Here is a 19,873-nt window from a genome sequence, read left to right as displayed (position 1 = left end):
AGAACACACCCAGTCATTAGCCCGTCAGCTCTCAGGTTTAAAGTTCTACTGGGAAAACTGGAATTATATGGAAGTCCTATTCCACCCATGGAAAGTATGTCTCCACATAATTTACAGTCTAGCAAAACAGGTAGTGTGCCCTCCATGTTGTTGCGTACAGGTTTGGTTACAGCGGACGGGAGGCGCAGTATCATGGATGCCTCAGCAAACACTGAAGGTGCGACTCTGTGCCAACAAAAGTACAACATTTCTGAAGTTCAGTTCCCTTTTCCAGGTCTTTCATAGATCAATCACACAATAGCACTGGGGGAGGTCATTGTCCAAATCAGCAAGAGACCTGGACAGTCTTCTGAGACACACACACACATGAGTAAGTGTGGTGTAGTCAACCAGTCTGGTTATGAATGCCTAGTAGGATGTGAGTTTGGACGTGTCCCTACAGGGTGCCGACTGCATGATGGAAAAACGAATGCCTCAAGTCATAAAAATGTTCTGGTACGGTGCAAGACATGGACTCAATCCAACCATTGTGAAAAAAACATATTAAACCGAGATTAACAGATGAGCAGGATCAACAGCGGCTCACGTTAGGCAGGATCGTTTTCTGATATCCGGTATGAATTCGCACATTTTGTACTTCCGTGAGGCCGTCGTTCACACACATCTCGGTTGACATTCTTGACTTGCCTCACCCCGTGGTGCTCCAGGCAGCTGCCCATAATCCATCACTACCCACTGTAGCGACTGTACGGCCTCACCAGTCTGCAACATAAGCCTCATCACTCACAGAGACATTCGACAAACATTTTTAACTCCACTAAAGGTGTGGTCCAGTATGAAAATGTTCTCACTTCTTTCTTGTAAAAAAAGGAGTGAACTTTTAACCCGGGAGGTTTGTGAAGACCTCATGAGAAAGTCCAGAGATAGGAATGCTGTAACTGTGCCATGTTTCGGAGGTGAAAATGCATTTGCCATCAACATATATTACTTGTAATGAGTTCTACTTCCTGTTTGTGAGTTGTAGTACAGCTTTAGTCGGCCTGCAGTCTAACAATAGCCGTCTGAACGTGTCCATAAATGGAAGCTTTATCCTCTATCAACACATCAGGAAGGCGTGATGACAAAATAAAAATAATCGTCTACGTCAAGACATAAAAGGCCACGACAGTAACCACTACAGGTTTAACTGACATGTTAAAAACACGCCTAGTTTTTCAGCGGGAACAGCTGATGTAGACAAAACACAGTAGGTATTATATACAGTATGCAGTATACCTGGTATGTTTAAAGGTTATGGTGTTTGTCTGTTCCTCTGGGAGGGGTTGATTCCCTACACATGTACTGTCCAAGAGATATAGTTTTCTGGTGCCATCGCTTAACAAATTGTGCACAACTTAAGTACAAACTGGCACATTTCTTAATGTGAAATAAGGTCTCGGTGGTTCTCGAGACCTTATTCGGTTTCATAGTTAAAAAGAAGTCAGCGTTGCATAACAAACATTACCTCAAACCCCACTGCAACAAAAGCCCTGTGGCCAAAACACAAACATGACGCAACTGCTTTGTAGCACAATGGTCACAACAGACACGAGTGCCATTTAAAAACTCTGGAATGGAGGAACATGATGATTAAGTAAAACCTTTATTAGAGTTCTTTTCTTTTTGGGCTTTTGTTCCGAGTGAGCGATCATTAAGTATTAAGACACATGTTACCTTTTCCAGGGAAGTCAACTGAACTACTTAACACAACACAGATTAATCCTGTTGAGCTGAAAACCGGTTATACCCTACTCCATCTGTTCAAGGGAAATTCTCAAGAATAAGATCAGTTTAACATTAGAGTTTTATTTGCATGTCGTTTTGTGCACGATAGAAAAAAAAAAGGATCTACTTCGCGAAGTACAATTACAGTATGAAAACTTTCCAGTGAACAATTACAGTACCATTTTCCAGCTTCACTGGAAAGATAGAAACATTACAGCACAATGTAATGAATTATAACTGATTATTCAGTTTATGACTTCATTCTACAAAATCTTACAAAACAAAACAAGTGAAATGCAAAAAAAAACTGTTAGTAGTCATTTTAAGGCAGTATAATGAGATAACATTACATATGTTTGACTTCATATAATGAATGCATAGGAATTCTGTAGCTTCAGCCGGTTTGTAAATTATTTTTAGAAAGGTTTACAAAGATATTTGTAAAAAGGTCTGAACGTCTTTACTGCAAACTGCTACAGATACAGTGATTGCTTTAAATTCTAAACTATCTTTACATGTTTGATATTTTATTACTCGTTTGGAAAAATAATGTGCATCTTTGTCTAAGAAAATACATTTAAGACGCCACTGTGTATTAGTGTCACATCATATTATACAATCGTGTTTGAGTGAGCAGAGAAAAGTAGAAAAAGGCCAGACAAATAATCACAAGAAGCTCTAAAACTATAGAACACATATATACTTTTTGATTTCCCTAAACAAAATCCAGGAATAATTTACAGTACTCAACCATTAGATCTGGTTATGAAAGTTTGAAATTTGTGCATTACAATAGGAAAACTCTTTGTTTTATTGTTGAATGTTGTCCATCATAACGATCTCAGAGTTAACCATTCAGTCCTTGTTTATCTGTAGTTCCACGTGTACAGGATCTAAACATGTCCGGCATGTAAACAGTTTTCATGAGGAAACAATGAGAACATTATTCATCAGTCAGTCAGTCAGTGTCTTAACTTTTCATTTCCACACAGTAAATGATTAACAGAAGTTTTGTGGTGTTCAGCGGATGTAAATGTTGATTCTTGTGTTTGTGTAAATTTGTAAAACTAAACAAAACAAAAACAAAAACAAAAACATGAAATGGGGACAGACGTCTCCTTTGTGGACATGAAATATGATTTGTATGCAAGACTAAATTCAGAGGAGATATTGTGTTTTTGTTCTTTCCATTTTTTGATTTATATGTGTATAAATACATATAAAAACTCAGGACCAGGTTCTACTTTATTTTCTTGTGTTTGAAATAAAACAAATCAAAATCAAAAATCCTAACATCGTACCATAAGTGCTTGATGCAAACATCTCTCAAATGGTGCGGGATGTATTGGCAGTTTACCATGTTCATGAATCACATTCTTTCCCGCTATACCAAGGAGAAAATCAGAGTGCATTGTTGTCTGAAGTGAAGTCCCTGAAATGAAGAGGATGTTTTGTTTCCTTCTATTCACTTGGGTGGGGAAAATCCTTTTACCCTCCTCAACTCTACAATATGGATAATTAACACGTAGTGTTCACCGTTGTGCCTTTAAGCATAAATCCTTCCTAAACTACACTACCATACCACAATACCATTATGTTTTGTTGCAGTGCTATTTTCTTCCCTCATACCTGTCTCCAAAGTGCAGCTCTAACAGGAGCTGGTCTGGAGGTGGCTCTCAGTGAGAATGGAGGTGATGGAGGACGGGTCATAAATGCTGTCATCATCATCTGAGCTGAGAGCCGACGAGTCCAAAGCCGGGCGCATTTTTGCTTGACTCTTCCTCCTGCGACACATCGTTATCACAAAATGATTTAACAGCCATTTACTGAAACACAGAGTTATTCTTTCCTGAGTTGCTTCATTTGCAAAGTGTCGACACGGCCAGTGCTCCCCCTGCTGGTAACACACAGGAACAAAATGCAGTTTCCTGCTAGTGGAAGCATCTGGAAATGTCTTCAAATTTCCCCAGTGGTTGGCCGTTTAATGAAATACCCTTTTACACCTGGGTGAAAAGATGCTGACGCTTTACACACATCACATTGTGAAATGTTGCACCTTCGTGAGACCGAGGAAATTACCACCAGGTGACTGTAAATGTGTGTAACAGCTGAAGAATCCTGAGTTCACAAGTATTCACACGTCATTTAATCATTTGGAGCACACAGCTGTGATCATTGCGATTGTCCGGAAATGTGTTGTACGATCGTCTCTAAGAGCTCAGAGTGAGTAACACGTTGGATGAGGAACAGAAACACTGAGACAATAAAAAAAAGAAAAAAGAAAAAAGAAATGCTTACTTGAGCTCAGCCTCCAGAGCTGTGACTCGGCTCTGCAAGGCCTCTTTAATCTCCATCTGTTCCTCCATGTCTCTCTGAGCTTTTCTTCTCAGACCATCGATCCTTTCCAGCTCCGTCTCTCCTTCATCCACCTGCCTCTTTAGAGCCTTCACTCTCAGAGCAAACTACAACACAGAGCAAGACCAAAGTGGAGTTTAAGTTAATGTGTTATTTTTTTTAATTTATTTATTTTTTTTAAATGATATACAATTTCTGACATGTGCACCTGGTCTTTCTGCTCAGTGTGTGCTTCTCTCTCCTCATCCAGTGTCATATTGAGGTCTTTAAGTTTCCTCTCCAGACGACGCTGAGATGACAAGATTGAGTTTTTCTCCCTTTGAACAGAAGACCAGACATATGAGCATTTTAATGATGAAATGAATCACTGAATCTCAGCCAAATCACTCCTACCCTGACCGGAAAACATTTGCCCCCTCATTGCCCCCATGTATTTATTACTTGACTCATTGAGTGTCTCCGTGTGTCTCTCTGTCTGTTTGTGTTTCCGCACTTGCCAATATGACCATATTTTCGTGAATGGGGTGAAGTCTGCCATCTCTGACTGCCTCGTTACGCCTGGTTTTGTCTACACACATAGCTATATTAATATGAAGGAGAATATTTTAAGAAAAGAGCATGTTCTCTCAAGTAAACCCTATCTCGTATAATCATAATCCCAAACTCAAAACACTCAAACAAAACTTGATCATATTCATAAACTATTCTGAAATGACTTCTTCAGTTTCATAGTGAAAATGTCTATAAATGAAAACACACACGGTTCACAACCAAAGTGCAATAAAATAGTATTCACTCAATGATAACTACATTCATCCACCAAATAATATAGAAATAATAACAGTAAAGACTGTGTGCAACAATTTAATGAAAGGCTTTTGTAAAAAGTGTGTTTTCAAAACGTCACTTATTCAGCAAGCGTCACATCCACAGCTGAGAGTTCAGGATCAATGAAGGATGAAGATCAAATAGTATAGAAGAGGTTTTCTGTCTGCACTGCACCTTTCCTCACTGCGTACGCTTTCTTCAAGCTCCTGGATCTTGCTCTCCAGCTGGGAGATTCCTGCTGAGGAGCGAGACTGACCCTCCATGTCGACCACACGACTCTTCAGCTCCTTCAGCTGTTGACACATTAAAAAAAAAAGGGTTTGAGTTGTAATTTCACCTTGATTGTATATTTAAGTATACAAGTGAAGACGTATAATGGTGATGAGCAAAAACAGATGTGAAAGATGTGCACAGACGTGTCTCTCCAGGGTGTTCTTGTCCAGCTCCAGGTCCTGTTTGGAGGACCTCTCCTGCATGAGCTCAGAGCGGAGCTGATCAATCTGGTCTCTGCTCCTGGTCACCCGATCGGTCAGCATTTCCACACTGTTTTTCTCCTCTTCCAGCTCCAGCTCCATGCGCTTCAGCTTGTCCTGACAGATATGAGATGACATCACCTTCATTAGGAGACTGTCTGGTCTAAATTCAGAAGTGAGAGCCTTGAAAGCACTGAGTTTTATTTTGAAAAGAAAGTGAGGTGCAGGAAGAATAAAGAACACAAGTCTATTAAAAACACATAAGACACAGGAAACCATGACATTATGGTCATCTCTCCGAGCTGCTTCATTCTCCCAAACCAGGAGGGGAAGAGATGCTCATATCTAACCTCTAGAAGGCGAATCTCCCGTGTTTTCTCATTGTAGATGTTTTTGCTGTTCTCCAACTCTCCCTCCAGGTGGCGCAGTCTGTTGCTAAGAAGCTCTTTATCCAGCTGATGGTTGTCTCTCTCTTCACACACAAGCAGGATCTCCTTCTTCTGTCTTGATATCTTGTAAAAAAAATGTATCATATTAGAAATGGTCGTGCCAAACCTGGTGTTCAGGTAATTAATAAGGGGATTAATAAAGTATATATTCTAATAAAGTATATATTCTAATTCACTCAAATGTGTGCATGGATTAGCTTTGCTTAACACCATTTTGCATGAAATCAAAAAACATATACCCAGTCCAAACAGGAGAGTAAACATGCATAAAGACACTTAAAATAACACAAACACCCACTTCTTCCTCAAGTCTTCTTAAACTTGTGCGACTTTTTTCAAGCTCAGAATGAGCGTCATCTTCATGGCGCTGCACCTCCTGCATTTCCTTGCGTGCTTTCTCTCTCTGCTCCTCCAGTTGAACCCGAAGAACCTGTGTCTCCTCTCTTGAGGACATGGACAGAGTGTCATACTGACAAAAAGCAAAAACAAGGATGAATATTTTGTGCAGTATGTCCTCGAGTGAGCTTTCGCCTTTTTCAAACATCTATGATGGGTTTCTCCTTCTTACCTCTTTGTTGAGTTTGTCTAGAGATCTCTCTTGTTGTTGTTTGGTCTCTTCCAGTTGGCTTATGGTTTGCCTGAGCAATTCCTTTTCTTTCGCTTCATCCTCCAGACGCAGAGTGAGTTCACGGTGCTCTTGGCTCAGTCTGGATGCTTTTCTCTTGGCCTCATCCAGCTCAGATCTCAGGCCTCTTACCTCAGAGTGCAGGGCGAGCTCCGCCTCTGAGCTCTCGGTAGCGTTGGTCTGCAGCTGAGCCTGAGGATACCGCGGAAGATTTTCAGTTATACTTCAATAATCTCCAAGATACCGAGACCAAGATCTCCAAGAACAGCCTGGGCTGAAGGAGTGCTGTGTGAGAGGATGCAATGTTACCTCTATTCGCGAGAGTTTCTCTTTGAGACGTGTGTTGACCTCTTTCTGTTCCTGCTGGGAATCTTGAAGCAAGTTAAGGTCCAGCTGAGCCCTGCTTAGATTTGTTTTACTGGACTCCAGGTCGTCTTCAGCCAGTGAGAGTTTCTCTTTGAGCTGGGTAGCTTCAGTAAGTGCCACGTCAAGCTTCTGCTCCAGCTCTGTGATAGTGGCTGGGTCTGGGAGCTATAAGTACGATGGCGAATAATGAATTGTTTTTTAAATAATTATACTTGACAGCATTTCACTTAGTTTTATTGCAGCAACTTTGATTCTTTTTGGACTGAGGAAAAGTTTCACTTTTGGCAGAAGTATACATCTAACCAGTCAGTGTGTGTTGTTGATAATCTGACATTTAATCTACAAAAATAAGCAAACTGACCACCTTCCCCTCATCAACAGACCCTGATTCCACACATTAAATGATCTAAGTATAACTCTGTGGATGTTTTCTGTGAGATTAAACGTACCCGTTTGTTTTTCTCCTGTGCTCTGGCACAGTCATCTTTGGCCCTCTGCAGTTGGCCCTTGAGCCTGTCAATCTCATACTTCATCTCTGCATCTTGGTTCTGGTGAGACTTTTTTATGGCGATGACCTCCATGACCTTCTTGTCAAACTCGGTCCTGTGCTTCTCCACCTCAGCCTTAGCCTTCTGTAGATCAGCGGTGGACCGCTGGAGCTCCTGCACGTAACCATGAAGAATTTGATGGTGGAAATGTGTTTATTGTTCACCGCCGTCTCAGTGATTGCATGAACATGAGCGTGTTTACTGCACCTGGTTGAGAGTCTGTGATTCGCTCGGGTCTGGTATCTGTTGTTTCATGGTGCTCACTTTGTCCTGGAGCTCCTTCAGTTCCTCCTCAAACTCCTCTTTGTCCATGCGAGCTTGCAGAAGTCTGGAACATGTGAGCACAGCACGGAATATAAGCCAAATGTACCACTCGTGTACTACTTGATTGACTGATCAGTGGCCACAGACGAATCATCAACAAGTGAGTGTAATTTATTTTGATGTCATCAATGAGCAAATAAGTCAGGATTCCCTGTTAGCACATTAGAGACATTAACAGTCTACAGTATGTTTTTTCTTTTGCTACACATTTACAAAATTAGACCACCCACACCTCTCACTCTTAATCTGTGTTTTAATCTGTATTGTTTCACAATCAAAAGTAAAAAAAATCAGCTTGTGGCTGATCATCAGCATAATTTCTGCTTCACTGCAGTAATATAGATGGTCCATATGCTAGTAGGAACCCTGCTTTAATGTATTCTTGGTCCATATTTGAACGTGATTCATGTGTGGATGGCCTTGACACTACAGTGGTTAGCACACCTAGTCAGCTAGTCATGTCTAAACACAAATGCTGTTCAATAAGTGACTCTCACGGTGTTTCAGGCCTGCTGGGTGGCTCTCTGACAGACAGAAGAAGAAGAAGAAGAAGAAGAAGAAACAGTGACCGGGTAAAATAAAAAGAGAAGAGATGGACACACAGTGAGAAGGAGTAAATGAGTGTCCATGTAAACACTGGACATCCCAAACACAGACGGATGTAAGGATGAATACATGTTGTGATCAGTAAGACATGTTTAAACTGTTCAGTGACTCACTCTTGTTTAGTTGTCCTCAGCTCATCCCTGGTGGAATGAAACTGCTCCATCCAGTGGCTGCTCTCGTCTCTACAGTCCTCCAACTGCTGCTGGAGAGAGCGAACCGATGTATTGACACGTAACCGCTCCGCTTCAATCCCTGCGTGAGACTAAAACAGAATAGAGAAGACTGTATTAAGAGCTTATTGTATTATTTACCAACCATTTCATAAGTAGTATTCTCAGTGTAGATTGACTTGTCCTAGTTGTCTTGATGAAGGAGGTCAAATGTCTCTTTATAATACTATTTATGTTATTTATGTTTCTTATAGCTCTATGTGCAGCACATGTTACTGTAATTGGCAGCAACAAGCTACCACTGTAAAGTTATAACTGCTTTAAAATTGGTGGTAGATTACAACAGTAATGTGATTTAAACCAATTTTTTTTCATAGTTGACCAAAGTGCTAAAACATATAACCGCCCAACAATGCTCTATGTATCATCTAACCGGACAGAATGTTCAGGAAAAACAACAGCAGAAAATCCCCCAAATCCCTAAATCCAGGTCCAAGGGGAGGATGTCACTGCTGCCAGAAGAGCTTCAACTAAGACTGAGCAGAGGAACAAAGTTAACCTCTAAACAACTCCAAATAACAGAATACTAGCTTTACTAGGTAGGTAATATACAGTAGCAGGTAACATTAATGGAGCCATAATAAGCTAACTAACTGGAAGAGAGGCTTATAGAGAAGATAAAGGATTAACCCAAAAGAGAGCACACTGTATGCAGTTAACATTAAGTTGATACTAACAATATTTCTATTTCCTATTTTACTACAGCAGTGACAAAATAAAAAGAAAAGAGGAAAATACAAAGAATGAAACTGGTTTCCACTTTCTTAAGTGGATTGTTCAAATCTTATACATGAGGAATCTGCACACTGCTATGATGTCTTTTAATCTAATGTTAATGTTTTGTGCCATTACTACACCACAAGAAATCCCTCCACACCATTGGTGTGCCAGAAAAAAACATTACACTTTCACCATCCTCAACAAGCAGACAGAACTCGAAAACACTGGGAAGTGTTTTTCTTGAGCTATGTTCATTTCCTCCTACAGTTGAAAATTTCAAAGGTTTTTGGACTGTAGGTAGATTTGAGGATCAGGGCAAATTTGGACACTCTTAATTGACCATAGGTGTGAGTGTGAGAGCAGATGGTTGTTTGTCTCTATGTGTCCCTGTCATGGACTGGTGACCTGTCCAGGTCAGCTGGCATTTGCACCAGCACTCCCCAGTGTCCTTCATGTAGCGGAGGATAAAGCAGTAGAAAATTAAGATTATTGTCTGCTATTGGCATGCATTTCTCAGCAGACCTGGTCATGACACAGCCCTCCCTCTACTTTTAATCAAATCAATAGGCTCGACCAATCAATCTGATTGAAACTATTTTCCTTTCAAACCTAACTCGTGTGTGCACACACCTGAGACACCTGTTCCATGCTGCTGCGGAGCTTCTCCATGTCGGCACTGTACTGCTCCCTGAGTGCCTCTATCTCTTTGTCATGTGTGGCCACCTCGTCCTTCAGTGCTCCTTTTAGAGCCGTTAGCTCCCTCTCCCTCTGCCTCAGCGTCTCCTCCAGCTTGTGTTTCAGCTGGCAGACGTCCATGAGCTGTGTCTGACAAGACATCAGGTCCTGCAAACATAAGGAGTCTTACAGTAACTGATGGTGCTGCTGACCACCATGTTATTTTATTTCTCAACTATTCAACTTGTCTGTTTTCTCTATTTCAGTACCGTCTTGCTGCCATTATCTCTCCTTAGTTCCTCCTGAAGCTCAGCCAGCTGGTCCTCCATCCCTCTGACTCGTGCCTCTGCATTCTCCCTTTCCATACGCAGCTGAGTCAGCCTGCGAGAAAAAGAGGGCATACAGACCACCAAGTGATTCTTCTTTTCAAATAACGATGACATAAGAACGTGGCCTCGTGAATAAGACACACTAACTGCTTGTTCGTGAAACAGTGGCAATTGTGGGCTTGAAAACAAAGTGGAGTTGTCCCCCTCTTACTCCTGAACACAAAGATTTGCAAAACAGTGGTACCATGCTTTACTCTATGTTTGCGTGCTGGAGTGTGCATGTGCTGTTGTGCACTCACTCTGATTGTGTTTCATTTAATTCCGTCTTCTTCCGGTCCAGCATCTCCCGGAGTTGCAGGTTTTCATCCAGACAGCATTCCAGCTCAGCTTTCAGAGCGACCTCAGAGTCCTGCACACAAGCAAACGTGATGAATAAATGAGAGCAGTGAAATATGAGACAGCAGGTTGCACTGGCTGCATAAACAATGGGCTTTTAGGAAACGTACACGTATGCTGGCATTTGCCATGCGATCAATATGCATACAGGATTAAGTGCTTGGGAGCCATTAGGGATTAAAACCTGCCCAAATTCCTTGAAACAACATATATTGAGACAGTACTGAAGTAAGATTATTGTGTATGTGCACTTTTAAGGATTAATCAAGACAATTAATCTGAAGCGCAATCCAAGGAACCCCCAGCCCTCTTGGTTAGATTAGTCTCCTGCTGTTGCAACAGGCCAAAAACTACTTCCTTCCTTGATAGTCAGTGCTTCCATTAAAAGGAGTGTGGCACTGGATGAGCTCCATGTAACTGGAGTTAAGTAATAGTGGCAGGTTCATCTGAGTATATTAACATCCTCCACTTACTGCCAGTTCCACTTATCTGGCTGAATTTAGACCAAAAAACTGAATATTTTTTATTCTAATTCAAAAAAGGAATCATATAATATCATATCAGCAGTGCTCATACACACTAAAAACCTCTACATCCTAAAATCATGTTTATTCCTGTTCCGCTCACCATTTTTTTCTCCTGCAGGGCAGTTTGTAGTTCAGCGATTTTTCTCTCAAGCACCCTCTTTTCTCTCGTCCACTCTTCCCTCGGCATTTCATTGGACTGAGGGAAAATGTGTGAGGCGACAGAAATGCTATTAGCAGCTTGCCCATATCATTTATTTTATTTAATGTATGAATCTGTGTATGACCTGTCACAGAACTACAACTTTTCAAGAAAGGGACTAACTTTTCTACTGGGAATCCTCTGAAAGATGAGCTTGACTTTGTGCCTGATCACAGCGTCACTCTCGTTATTTCTGAAGAAAAGAAAAACAAGGAGAAGATGAAATTACAAATTTTGTAGAATTTCAACTATTAAAAACAACGTGCTTTTTCCAGTAAGAGGAGGTTAATGATGCAATGTAAGTCCGTACCCTTGCTTCAGAATGTTGTACACAGTCTGCATGACCTGCTCCTCCTCACTGCTCATCTCTGCACTCTGACCCTGGTCCAGCAAAAGGTCAGGGGTCACCTTTAGACATAGATCAGAAAACTACTCTTGCAAATTTGCATGCTCTGTGGTGCGTGGAACACACTGAAAATCAGCGTCAGTGGTGAAGCAAAAGCACATTTATTCTTAATTTCAATAACAATATTCACTTCTTACTTGTGCCTCAGTCAGATTGGCCTGTGGTGCTGCCACAGGAGCATATCTCCCTGGTGAAGACCACTGATTAGCAGAGTGTCCAGGATAACCGCTGACAGCTTCCTGGCTGCGCGTCAAGCTGCTATGAGTTGAGGATGGAGGTGACGTGCGGAGGTTGGGGCTGAGAGCAGGCGATGTAGCGGTGTTATCTTGTTGATGGTATCTCTGTTGGTCCACGGTGCTGCCACCGTCAAACCTGTTCACTTGTCTGTTAACACCGGTCTGTCTCTGATTAGACTGAGGACGGTCAGGATAGGAGTGATTGTCTCTCACTGACCCGTTGAGCCCCGTCTGATGTGAACCACCCCACGCATTCCTCTCCGTGCCCCTCTCTCTACTACCGATATGCCGGGGCTGCTCTCTCTCTCCTCTTAATCCTAATCCTCCATCCAGGTTTCCATAACTCCCAGACTTCCCATCCCCTGGTGGCCTGGACAGCTGAAAATCTTCATTACCTGCCCCTCCCTCTCCATCCCTGTCCAGCAGTGACCCTTGGGAATGGGCCCGGCGCAGTTCCGCTCCTTGTCCTCTTCCACTTCCTCCTCCCACATCCACCCCCTGTGGTTCTGACTCTACCTTGTCTCTCCTCCGTGGAAGGCTACTGTAGCCTGACGTCTTGAGCTGAACTCCATACGAGTCTCCTTTTTGTCCGTCCTTCAGGACCACATATGGTTGGCCGTCAATACCCTGCACCCTCACTGCCACGCCATATTTGGATGAGGTATGAGTCTTGGGCCTCGGCTGGGACCCGGGATGTCCACCACTTGCTTCATTGATGAAGCGGATCTGGACACCGTGGTCCACTGGGGTCTTCCGACCTGAGGATGGTGTGCTCATGCTGTTGACAAAGAGACGATTACAGTCAGACAGGAAGACAGGGGAAGATCAGGGGAAGTGTGACAACACTTTAAGGTTTAATCTAGCATTATATGATATATTGATATTGAAGATGTGAATATTCAAAACAAACAGGATTTTGTATTAATGGTCTGACTGAGGACGGACATACAAGTATGTAGGTGTTCCCATGCCTTCAACATTAAAGTGAAGTGCAAGATATTGCAGCATAGAAAGACCAGAGCAGTTTAATACATAAATACATCTTTTATTTAAACTTGAGAAATCAGTGAGGAGTGACCCTGACTCGCGTATAAAAGAGACAAATTAAAAGCAATAGGAACACAAACAAACACAGGTGTCAAGAGAAATTCATTAAAAAACCTTTGAATTATGGCAAGTTGGCAGCTCTGAACGAACAGAATATAAATGTGACATTGAAACAAATGTAAGAGTGTGTTGTAGATCGTTCCATGAGTCTGCTGCACTCAGTGATGTGCACAGACACGCACGGCAATCCAAGAGAAAACAGGTTTTAGAATTTACTCCTGGAACAATTTTAAAACAATTTGAGGAGCAGGTCTGATTGGTGAAGCAATATTGATAAGATATCTGGTAGTTTAGGGCCTTTATCACTAACAAATACCAATGTCTCTCTTGAAGAGGTGTCTATTCATCATTACTGTAAATAGTGCAGTGATGTATTCTGTAAATATCAGCAATCATAAATCAGAGTGGAGAGAGTCCAGTGTTTATCAAGAAAACAGAACTGCACAGTTTTACCCTGTAATTTCACAGTTATTTCATCTAAAAGTGTGGGATGCATTGGCCCAAGGATTGTTACTTAATTGTTACAATGTCAGTATTGGCCTTAAAAATCCAGAATACACACAGAGACACTGCTAATATACAAAAGTATAAAAAGAAAAGGAAAAACAGAGTCACAGCTTTGATTTGAACAAATACAGCAACTCGGATTTACAAGCAGTGACACTTTAGTTTCTGGTTCTAGTTTGTGTGAACTTTGTCCTCAATGCACTCCATTAGTCATTAACCTGTGTGCACACACCCACATACTTGTGTCACTCTCCCCTTGTAAAGACTGACTAAGCCTTTCACAAGTTTTGGAAAACGTCCCAGCAGATACCATACCATAAATCCTCCAACAAGACAGCTGGAATACAAATACATAAATACCATAGCAACTAGGCCAGAATTTCCTGCTTTGATTTTCTTGACTCCCTTTTTTGATAACACTTGATGAATAAAAGTCTCACACTGCACCCAATGTTTAAAGTAACGGACATTCCTGATATTACATTGACTCATTTATCAGGCTTTGTGCTACAATCCCATCCCTCATGACATTACAGCAGTATGGTACATTAGGCCCATTTAAAAACTATTACAACACTCCCTCCTGACCCATAAGCTCTGCACCTTTCACTTCCTCTCAACAGCTCTCCAAGGTGAGAAACAGAAAGTGGGTAGGGAGACAGAAAGGGAGGGTGAAAAGAGAGAGGAAGAGCGAGGAAGAAAAAAACACAGCCAGCTTTTCTTCGCTTATCAGTGTGATAAAATCCAAAGTCAAGCTGTTCCTGTGAACAAGCCTCACACTCAGGGCTGCCTACAGAATGAACCATCAACTAAATCACATTCCTATATTTCTATACATGTATACACAGAATAAAACAGCCAAGTGTTTCTGAAAATGGGACAAATAAGATTAATATTAAGTATAAAAGTGAGTACTTACTTAAATACATTAGGCAATACTTCAATGAGGATATTTAATTTATTAAATATCAATGTAGCGAAGGTTCTGTATATATCGATATGTTTATGCGCTGTGCAAACACACTTTGAGTCACAACACAATTGCTATGAATCTTGATTTCTCCCCAAATTTAAGTCAATACGTAAGTAGAAGTAGAAGTAAAACCATTTTTAACTGATTTCATTCAACTTTCATTCAGGGAAAATTTCAATTATAAACAACTTCAGAGCAAGAACAGGTGAAGGTGAACATTTGGGCTGGCAGCGAATGCGTGATGACATGATTGACCTTTGAAGGTTTATGTGACCTTGTGGTGCCTAAGCACTGTTTGCAGAGAGACCTGTTCATCACAAGTGCACAGTTAGTCCACTTCTCCCCACCCTTTGGGAACCAGGGAGGAAGCACCATGTCACAACACATTTGTGCAGTCAAGCATCAAGTCTGTAGCGCTCTGCCTTCACCAAGGCCGAGCAAACATGTTTTGCACTAACAACTCTGGGACAGACACCACACGAGGAACGCACATAATGTCCATTGATTAAATGTAAAATGCTCAACTGATCCACGTTGATCTGAGCTATAAGGTGGAGCAGAAAGCCAATTTTAAAGGTGAAAACATCCTCAGTACTGATCTATTTATTTCTTCATCAGTTTAATATTTGTATGTCCCAGAGGAAGAACACAGTTCCAGCTCAGGGAAAGAAGCAAAGGGGGAACCCATCCTATTGTCCAGCTGATGTGGGGCGGAAAATGAGGGCAGCAATTCTGAGAATGCCAAAACTAACCCTGCCCTCTTTTGTTCACAATACTTACGCTGTCTTTGATTACAACAAGTTTGCTTCAACGCAGACCCTCTCGTTTCATCGTTCCCCTGCTTTCCCTCAAGCTAATACCTTACCATACATCTCAGAAAAATGTATACATGTATCTATATTCCCCATGATTCACTATGCACAGACGTAAATATAAATCAGCAACAGCCTTGTAGCTGAGTCATATTGTAGGCCGTTTATTTTTTGTTGGAAATGTCTAGGAGACAAATCAGCTCAAATGTAAGCAGCTCTGTCGTTTAATAGGTGTAAAAAAAGACTGTATTGGACTCATGAATGTATCAGTAGATACTCAAGGTTATGACATGAGTATTGGTACTGTATCAGATATGAAAAAGTGAGATTGAGTAATCCCTAGTTCTTTTATTCAAAAGAAAAACTACATGACTAATTCAGAATATTATCAAATACTAAATGTATCAAACGTAATCAGCAATTATTACATTAAATGCTCTTTAGTCCAAGCTTCTTGTGCAGGAGTATTCACTGCAAATGTGATGTGAAGCCGTTCTAAAATATTTAGTAATAAAAAAGCAGTTGTATGGGCTAAAGCTAATAATAATTATTTTATTTTCTAGATGAGACTTTAACAACAGACCAGCTTTTCCACTGAGGGGTTTTCAGATGCTGGCCATTCATGTTGCATTGAGGGGGCTTCTACCTCCAGCCTCAAATTGAATTCTCACACACTAAATTAAATTGGAGTTATTCCCTGTTAAGATCCACAATGAAATGGATGGAAAAATTCATCAGAAGATTAGCAGGTGTGGAGAGAAAGGACACAACAACAGCAATGTGTGTGTGTGTGTGTGTAGCCGTGAAAGTGCCTGTGTTGACTCAGGCAGTCAGCATGGTTAATGTTAGCCCACCTCCTCTGGCCTGGACCGAAACTGATAAACGTAGATACAGATAGGAGCAAAGACTGTGTCATGCCTTATGAGTAAAAGAGGACTAAAGTACAACTGCATATTTTTTCATTTCCTGACTATGGGATATGCTAATTTATCGGTCTTCCATGCTGAATTGTGCATGCTGGGACTATATTTAATGAATGGTTTTTTATTTCTTATATACAATGAGGACATTGCCCACGTGTAAGCATATCCATGTTCAATTTACAGGCAAAAACATCAATTACAAAATTGTCGACTGACTTCAGTCCATGGCAGAGCTGCAATAGTTTGTCGATTGTTTGATTAGTTTCTGAGCAAAGATTCTTGAAGATTTGGTTAACTTCATAACAGTAACTGTCCGGTATTTATAAATAAAACGATGAATTGGGAGATAATAGATTGGAATATCATGCAAGTAATTTAATTTGTAAACATAGTTGACTGATGAATAAATATCAATCAATTCTAGTTTACAGGTTCCAATAAAAGACCACCGGTAATTAAAGTTTTACAGGTTTGAGCTGGGAAAGTAGATAAGTCACAGTGTAAGCAACAGGAACAGTAGCTGACTGCCTCTCTGTTTTATAAAAAAGCCACTCAGTCCTGAGGGTATTCTCCCTCTCCATTACATTCTTGCCTTTAAACCAGGCCCTCATCTTCTCTGTCTGCAGCAGTCAATCTCACTTGCCACTGCTCTCCTTTCATACTCAAACAAATATTCCTTGTATTCCTCTTTTTAAATCCAAACGAGTTCACTGGCACCACAGCAAAGAGTGAGACTTCAGTGTTACTAAATAGGACACAAATGACTCCGTATTAGCACATAAACACTTCACTACCTTTGCTCACATTCCACACACTTGTCTCTCTCAGTCCTTCTCACGTACACAGGCTGTGTGTGTGTGTGTGTGTGTGTGTGTGTGTACATGTGTTTTTGTTACCACATAATGACCTTTCCTTGTATTAACAGCGACCTTGTCAGGACCAGTAGTCCTCATGAAGCCAAAAGCCTGGTCCTAATGAGGCAGAACTTCATTTCTCAGGCTCTGGTCGAGTTTAAAAGTAATGTGACTTGTGGTTAGGTTAAAGTTAGGGTTAGGCATTAACTGTTTTTAGCTGAGGTTATGAATAAGGCTTTCGTAAAGGTCGTTGAAATGACAGGACGTCAATGCATTGTCCTGACAAGAGTAGTTGCACAAACCTCTGTGTGTGTGTGTGTGTGTGTGTGTGTGTGCGTGTGTGTGTGAGAGAGAGAGAGGGAGAGAGATGTTAAAATCTAGTATAACACCTGCACAGTTAGATGTTTTTCATCAGACTTTAATAATTATACACTTAATAGGGATGAGCAATACAATAGAAGCTCAGAATACAATTACAGGCAGCTCATAGCCAAGAGGACAAGTTCACTACTGGTGTGTAAAAAGGATGGGTTAAATGCAGAGGTCAAATTCACTATCACTAATCGGTTTGTGTGTGTGTGCAAAAAATAACTAATTCTAATTCAGTATCTGTATCAGTCCGATTGTCCTCAAAATCAATGTAGTGGATGTCTGCAAAAGACTCTGCAAAAACCCTAAATATTACATAAACTGTTTATTAAGCATGGATTGTAAAGAGATGTATGTGTATGGTGTATGATGTGAGGGATGCAGCATATGTGTGAGCTATTATGACTTATTAAAAATAAAGGAAGAAAAAAGCAATAAAGTGTAATAAAGTTGAAAGAACTCATATCTGTATCGGTCAAAACTTGCACCTGTGATATCAGTACTGGTATCAGTCATGACAGTGTATGTGTATGTGTATATGGGCCATCCCTCATCACTAAGAATAGCTGCTATATATTCTTCTTGAAACATGAAACCATGCTGCTGGTTTTGCAGGTTCACTGCTATTATTATTTAAAGGTTTGTGACTCAATCCATGAACTCTTAATTATTACCCACTCCATAACTATAACCTACACACTTGTCTCACCTCCCATTTGATTTAAACAACTATCTACTTCCGGGAAACATTTGAAAATGCACTATATAATATGTAAAACTAATATTATTGTTAATATGTTTGTGTTGCCCAAGTACAAAGTCAACGATGTAGTTATTTTTGAATAAAACTCACATTGTTTTTCAGTGCACAGGTTTTCCACTGACATATTCCCCTGATAGCACACAGCAGTCACTGCTAATGAAAATATACAAAATACTGTAATAACACTAATTTGTTTAGCATGTTTGCATGTTTTTCGCTAGTGTAGAGACAGATTTGACTTGTAGCACTTGCTGATACCTCATATATCACATAACGGGCAAACCAAGAGTCCTGAAGTAGCATTAGCAGGATACACACACACACACACACACACACACTGTCCCTCTCTTCTCCCTCTCATCCACGAAACTAACGTTAGCTACAAACTACAGAGATAAACGTGAATTAAAGACACGCAGGGACACAAAACAGAGCGGAATCACCACGGACACAACACTAGCGCCACAGCACACAATGAAAATTCTTCACAGAGATAATCACAAACTATCTGTCACTCCGTGTCTGTCTGTGTACTCAAGCACACGAAAAGTTACCTCTGTCTCTCAAGTGAATCCTCCGCTCCTCTTCGACACTTCCGTCTCCGCTACTTCGCTTAGAACTTCAGTGTTTTTACGCATCCACCGAAGTCCTCAAAGAAAAGAGAGACAGGCAACTTAAGCTCCCACGAAAATTATCTCGGCAAGAAGTTCATCCTTCAGCCTCTGCAACCTGTTACCTTTTGTCGTCTATGTGAACGCCCCGCCCACCGTCTCTAAGCACAGCGCTGTGATTGGAGCAGTACGTTAAAGTAGGCGGGGCTAGAGATATCGGCTACGTTTACTATTGGTGAGAAGTCCACGTCAATCATTCACTTTGCCGGTGTAGTGCCGAAAAGAGACTGCTTGCCGAAAAACGACTGCCCCCGACAGGAACGCGCATCACTTCAGAGGAAGTGAGCGTAGGTTTACTCGTAGATATGATATACGGGTCAGCTGGCAGGCGCAACACCGAGAGAAATGTTTTTTTTTACTGTGCAATAGAAATTTATTGTGAAGTGAAGAGGCTACGGAAAAGGACGACGCAGATAAAAAAAAGTAACCTGATGTTTCCATAATGTAGGCTAGTTGTCAACAGTTGATGAGGGCAGATGTTGTTGCAATGTGATTTTACACCGCTTTGATCTATATATAAAGTTATATTTCAATACCTTAGTTTCAATGATTTTATGAAGATTAGGAAATAAATGCAGAAAATAATGCAGGAGTTTTTCTACATCACAGTAATTACATAACAAATGATGAGAAATTAGTAGACTAAATGTCAAAGTACTTTAACATGAACTTTACTTTAAAATGAACACATTACAGCAAAGATAACAATAGATGAAATTTGGAAAGCAATAAAAAGTTTAAAATCAAGCAAGGCACCTGGTAGCAATGGTTCTCCCTCTGAGTGGTACAAGAAATTTAGTGACGAACTCACACCACTGCTCCACACTACTTTTAATTG

General features: G+C 40.9%; 1 protein-coding gene across 2 annotated transcripts; it reads right to left on the bottom strand.

The window, feature by feature from the left end:
• Window positions 1–1,825: 1,825 nt before the first annotated feature.
• Window positions 1,826–19,087, bottom strand: LOC131471844 (cingulin). Of its 2 annotated transcripts, none has more exons than XM_058648621.1 (20): window positions 18,919–19,087; window positions 11,958–12,834; window positions 11,725–11,822; window positions 11,538–11,607; window positions 11,316–11,411; window positions 10,592–10,701; window positions 10,233–10,344; window positions 9,919–10,131; window positions 8,452–8,600; window positions 7,616–7,736; window positions 7,310–7,522; window positions 6,804–7,025; window positions 6,438–6,686; window positions 6,168–6,338; window positions 5,771–5,932; window positions 5,364–5,537; window positions 5,122–5,240; window positions 4,328–4,436; window positions 4,063–4,226; window positions 1,826–3,548 (listed from the first exon to the last, which is right to left on the bottom strand). In XM_058648621.1, the coding sequence occupies exons 2-20, from the start codon at window positions 12,831–12,833 to the stop codon at window positions 3,413–3,415; spliced, it is 3,564 nt and encodes a 1,187-aa protein (XP_058504604.1). In that variant the 5' UTR covers window position 12,834; window positions 18,919–19,087; the 3' UTR covers window positions 1,826–3,412. The 2 variants fall into 2 exon arrangements, with proteins under 2 accessions (XP_058504604.1, XP_058504605.1); XM_058648622.1 differs by having other exon boundaries at window positions 11,725–11,795.
• Between the last annotated feature and the right edge of the window lie 786 nt (window positions 19,088–19,873).

Source organism: Solea solea, chromosome 13, assembly GCF_958295425.1.
Source record: "Solea solea chromosome 13, fSolSol10.1, whole genome shotgun sequence".
Lineage (NCBI taxonomy): Eukaryota > Metazoa > Chordata > Actinopteri > Pleuronectiformes > Soleidae > Solea > Solea solea.
This window is presented reverse-complemented; position numbering and strand designations above follow the sequence as displayed.

Excerpts from the sequence above, each read along its gene's own strand:
- LOC131471844 (XM_058648621.1), bottom strand. The coding sequence starts at position 12,833 with ATGAGCACACCATCCTCAGGTCGGAAGACCCCAGTGGACCACGGTGTC. Across the intron at positions 6,687-6,803 it reads AGAAACTCTCGCGAATAGAG|GCTCAGCTGCAGACCAACGC; the intron begins GTAACATTGCAT and ends CGGTATCCTCAG. Across the intron at positions 5,933-6,167 it reads TAAGAAGACTTGAGGAAGAA|ATATCAAGACAGAAGAAGGA; the intron begins GTGGGTGTTTGT and ends TTTTTTTACAAG.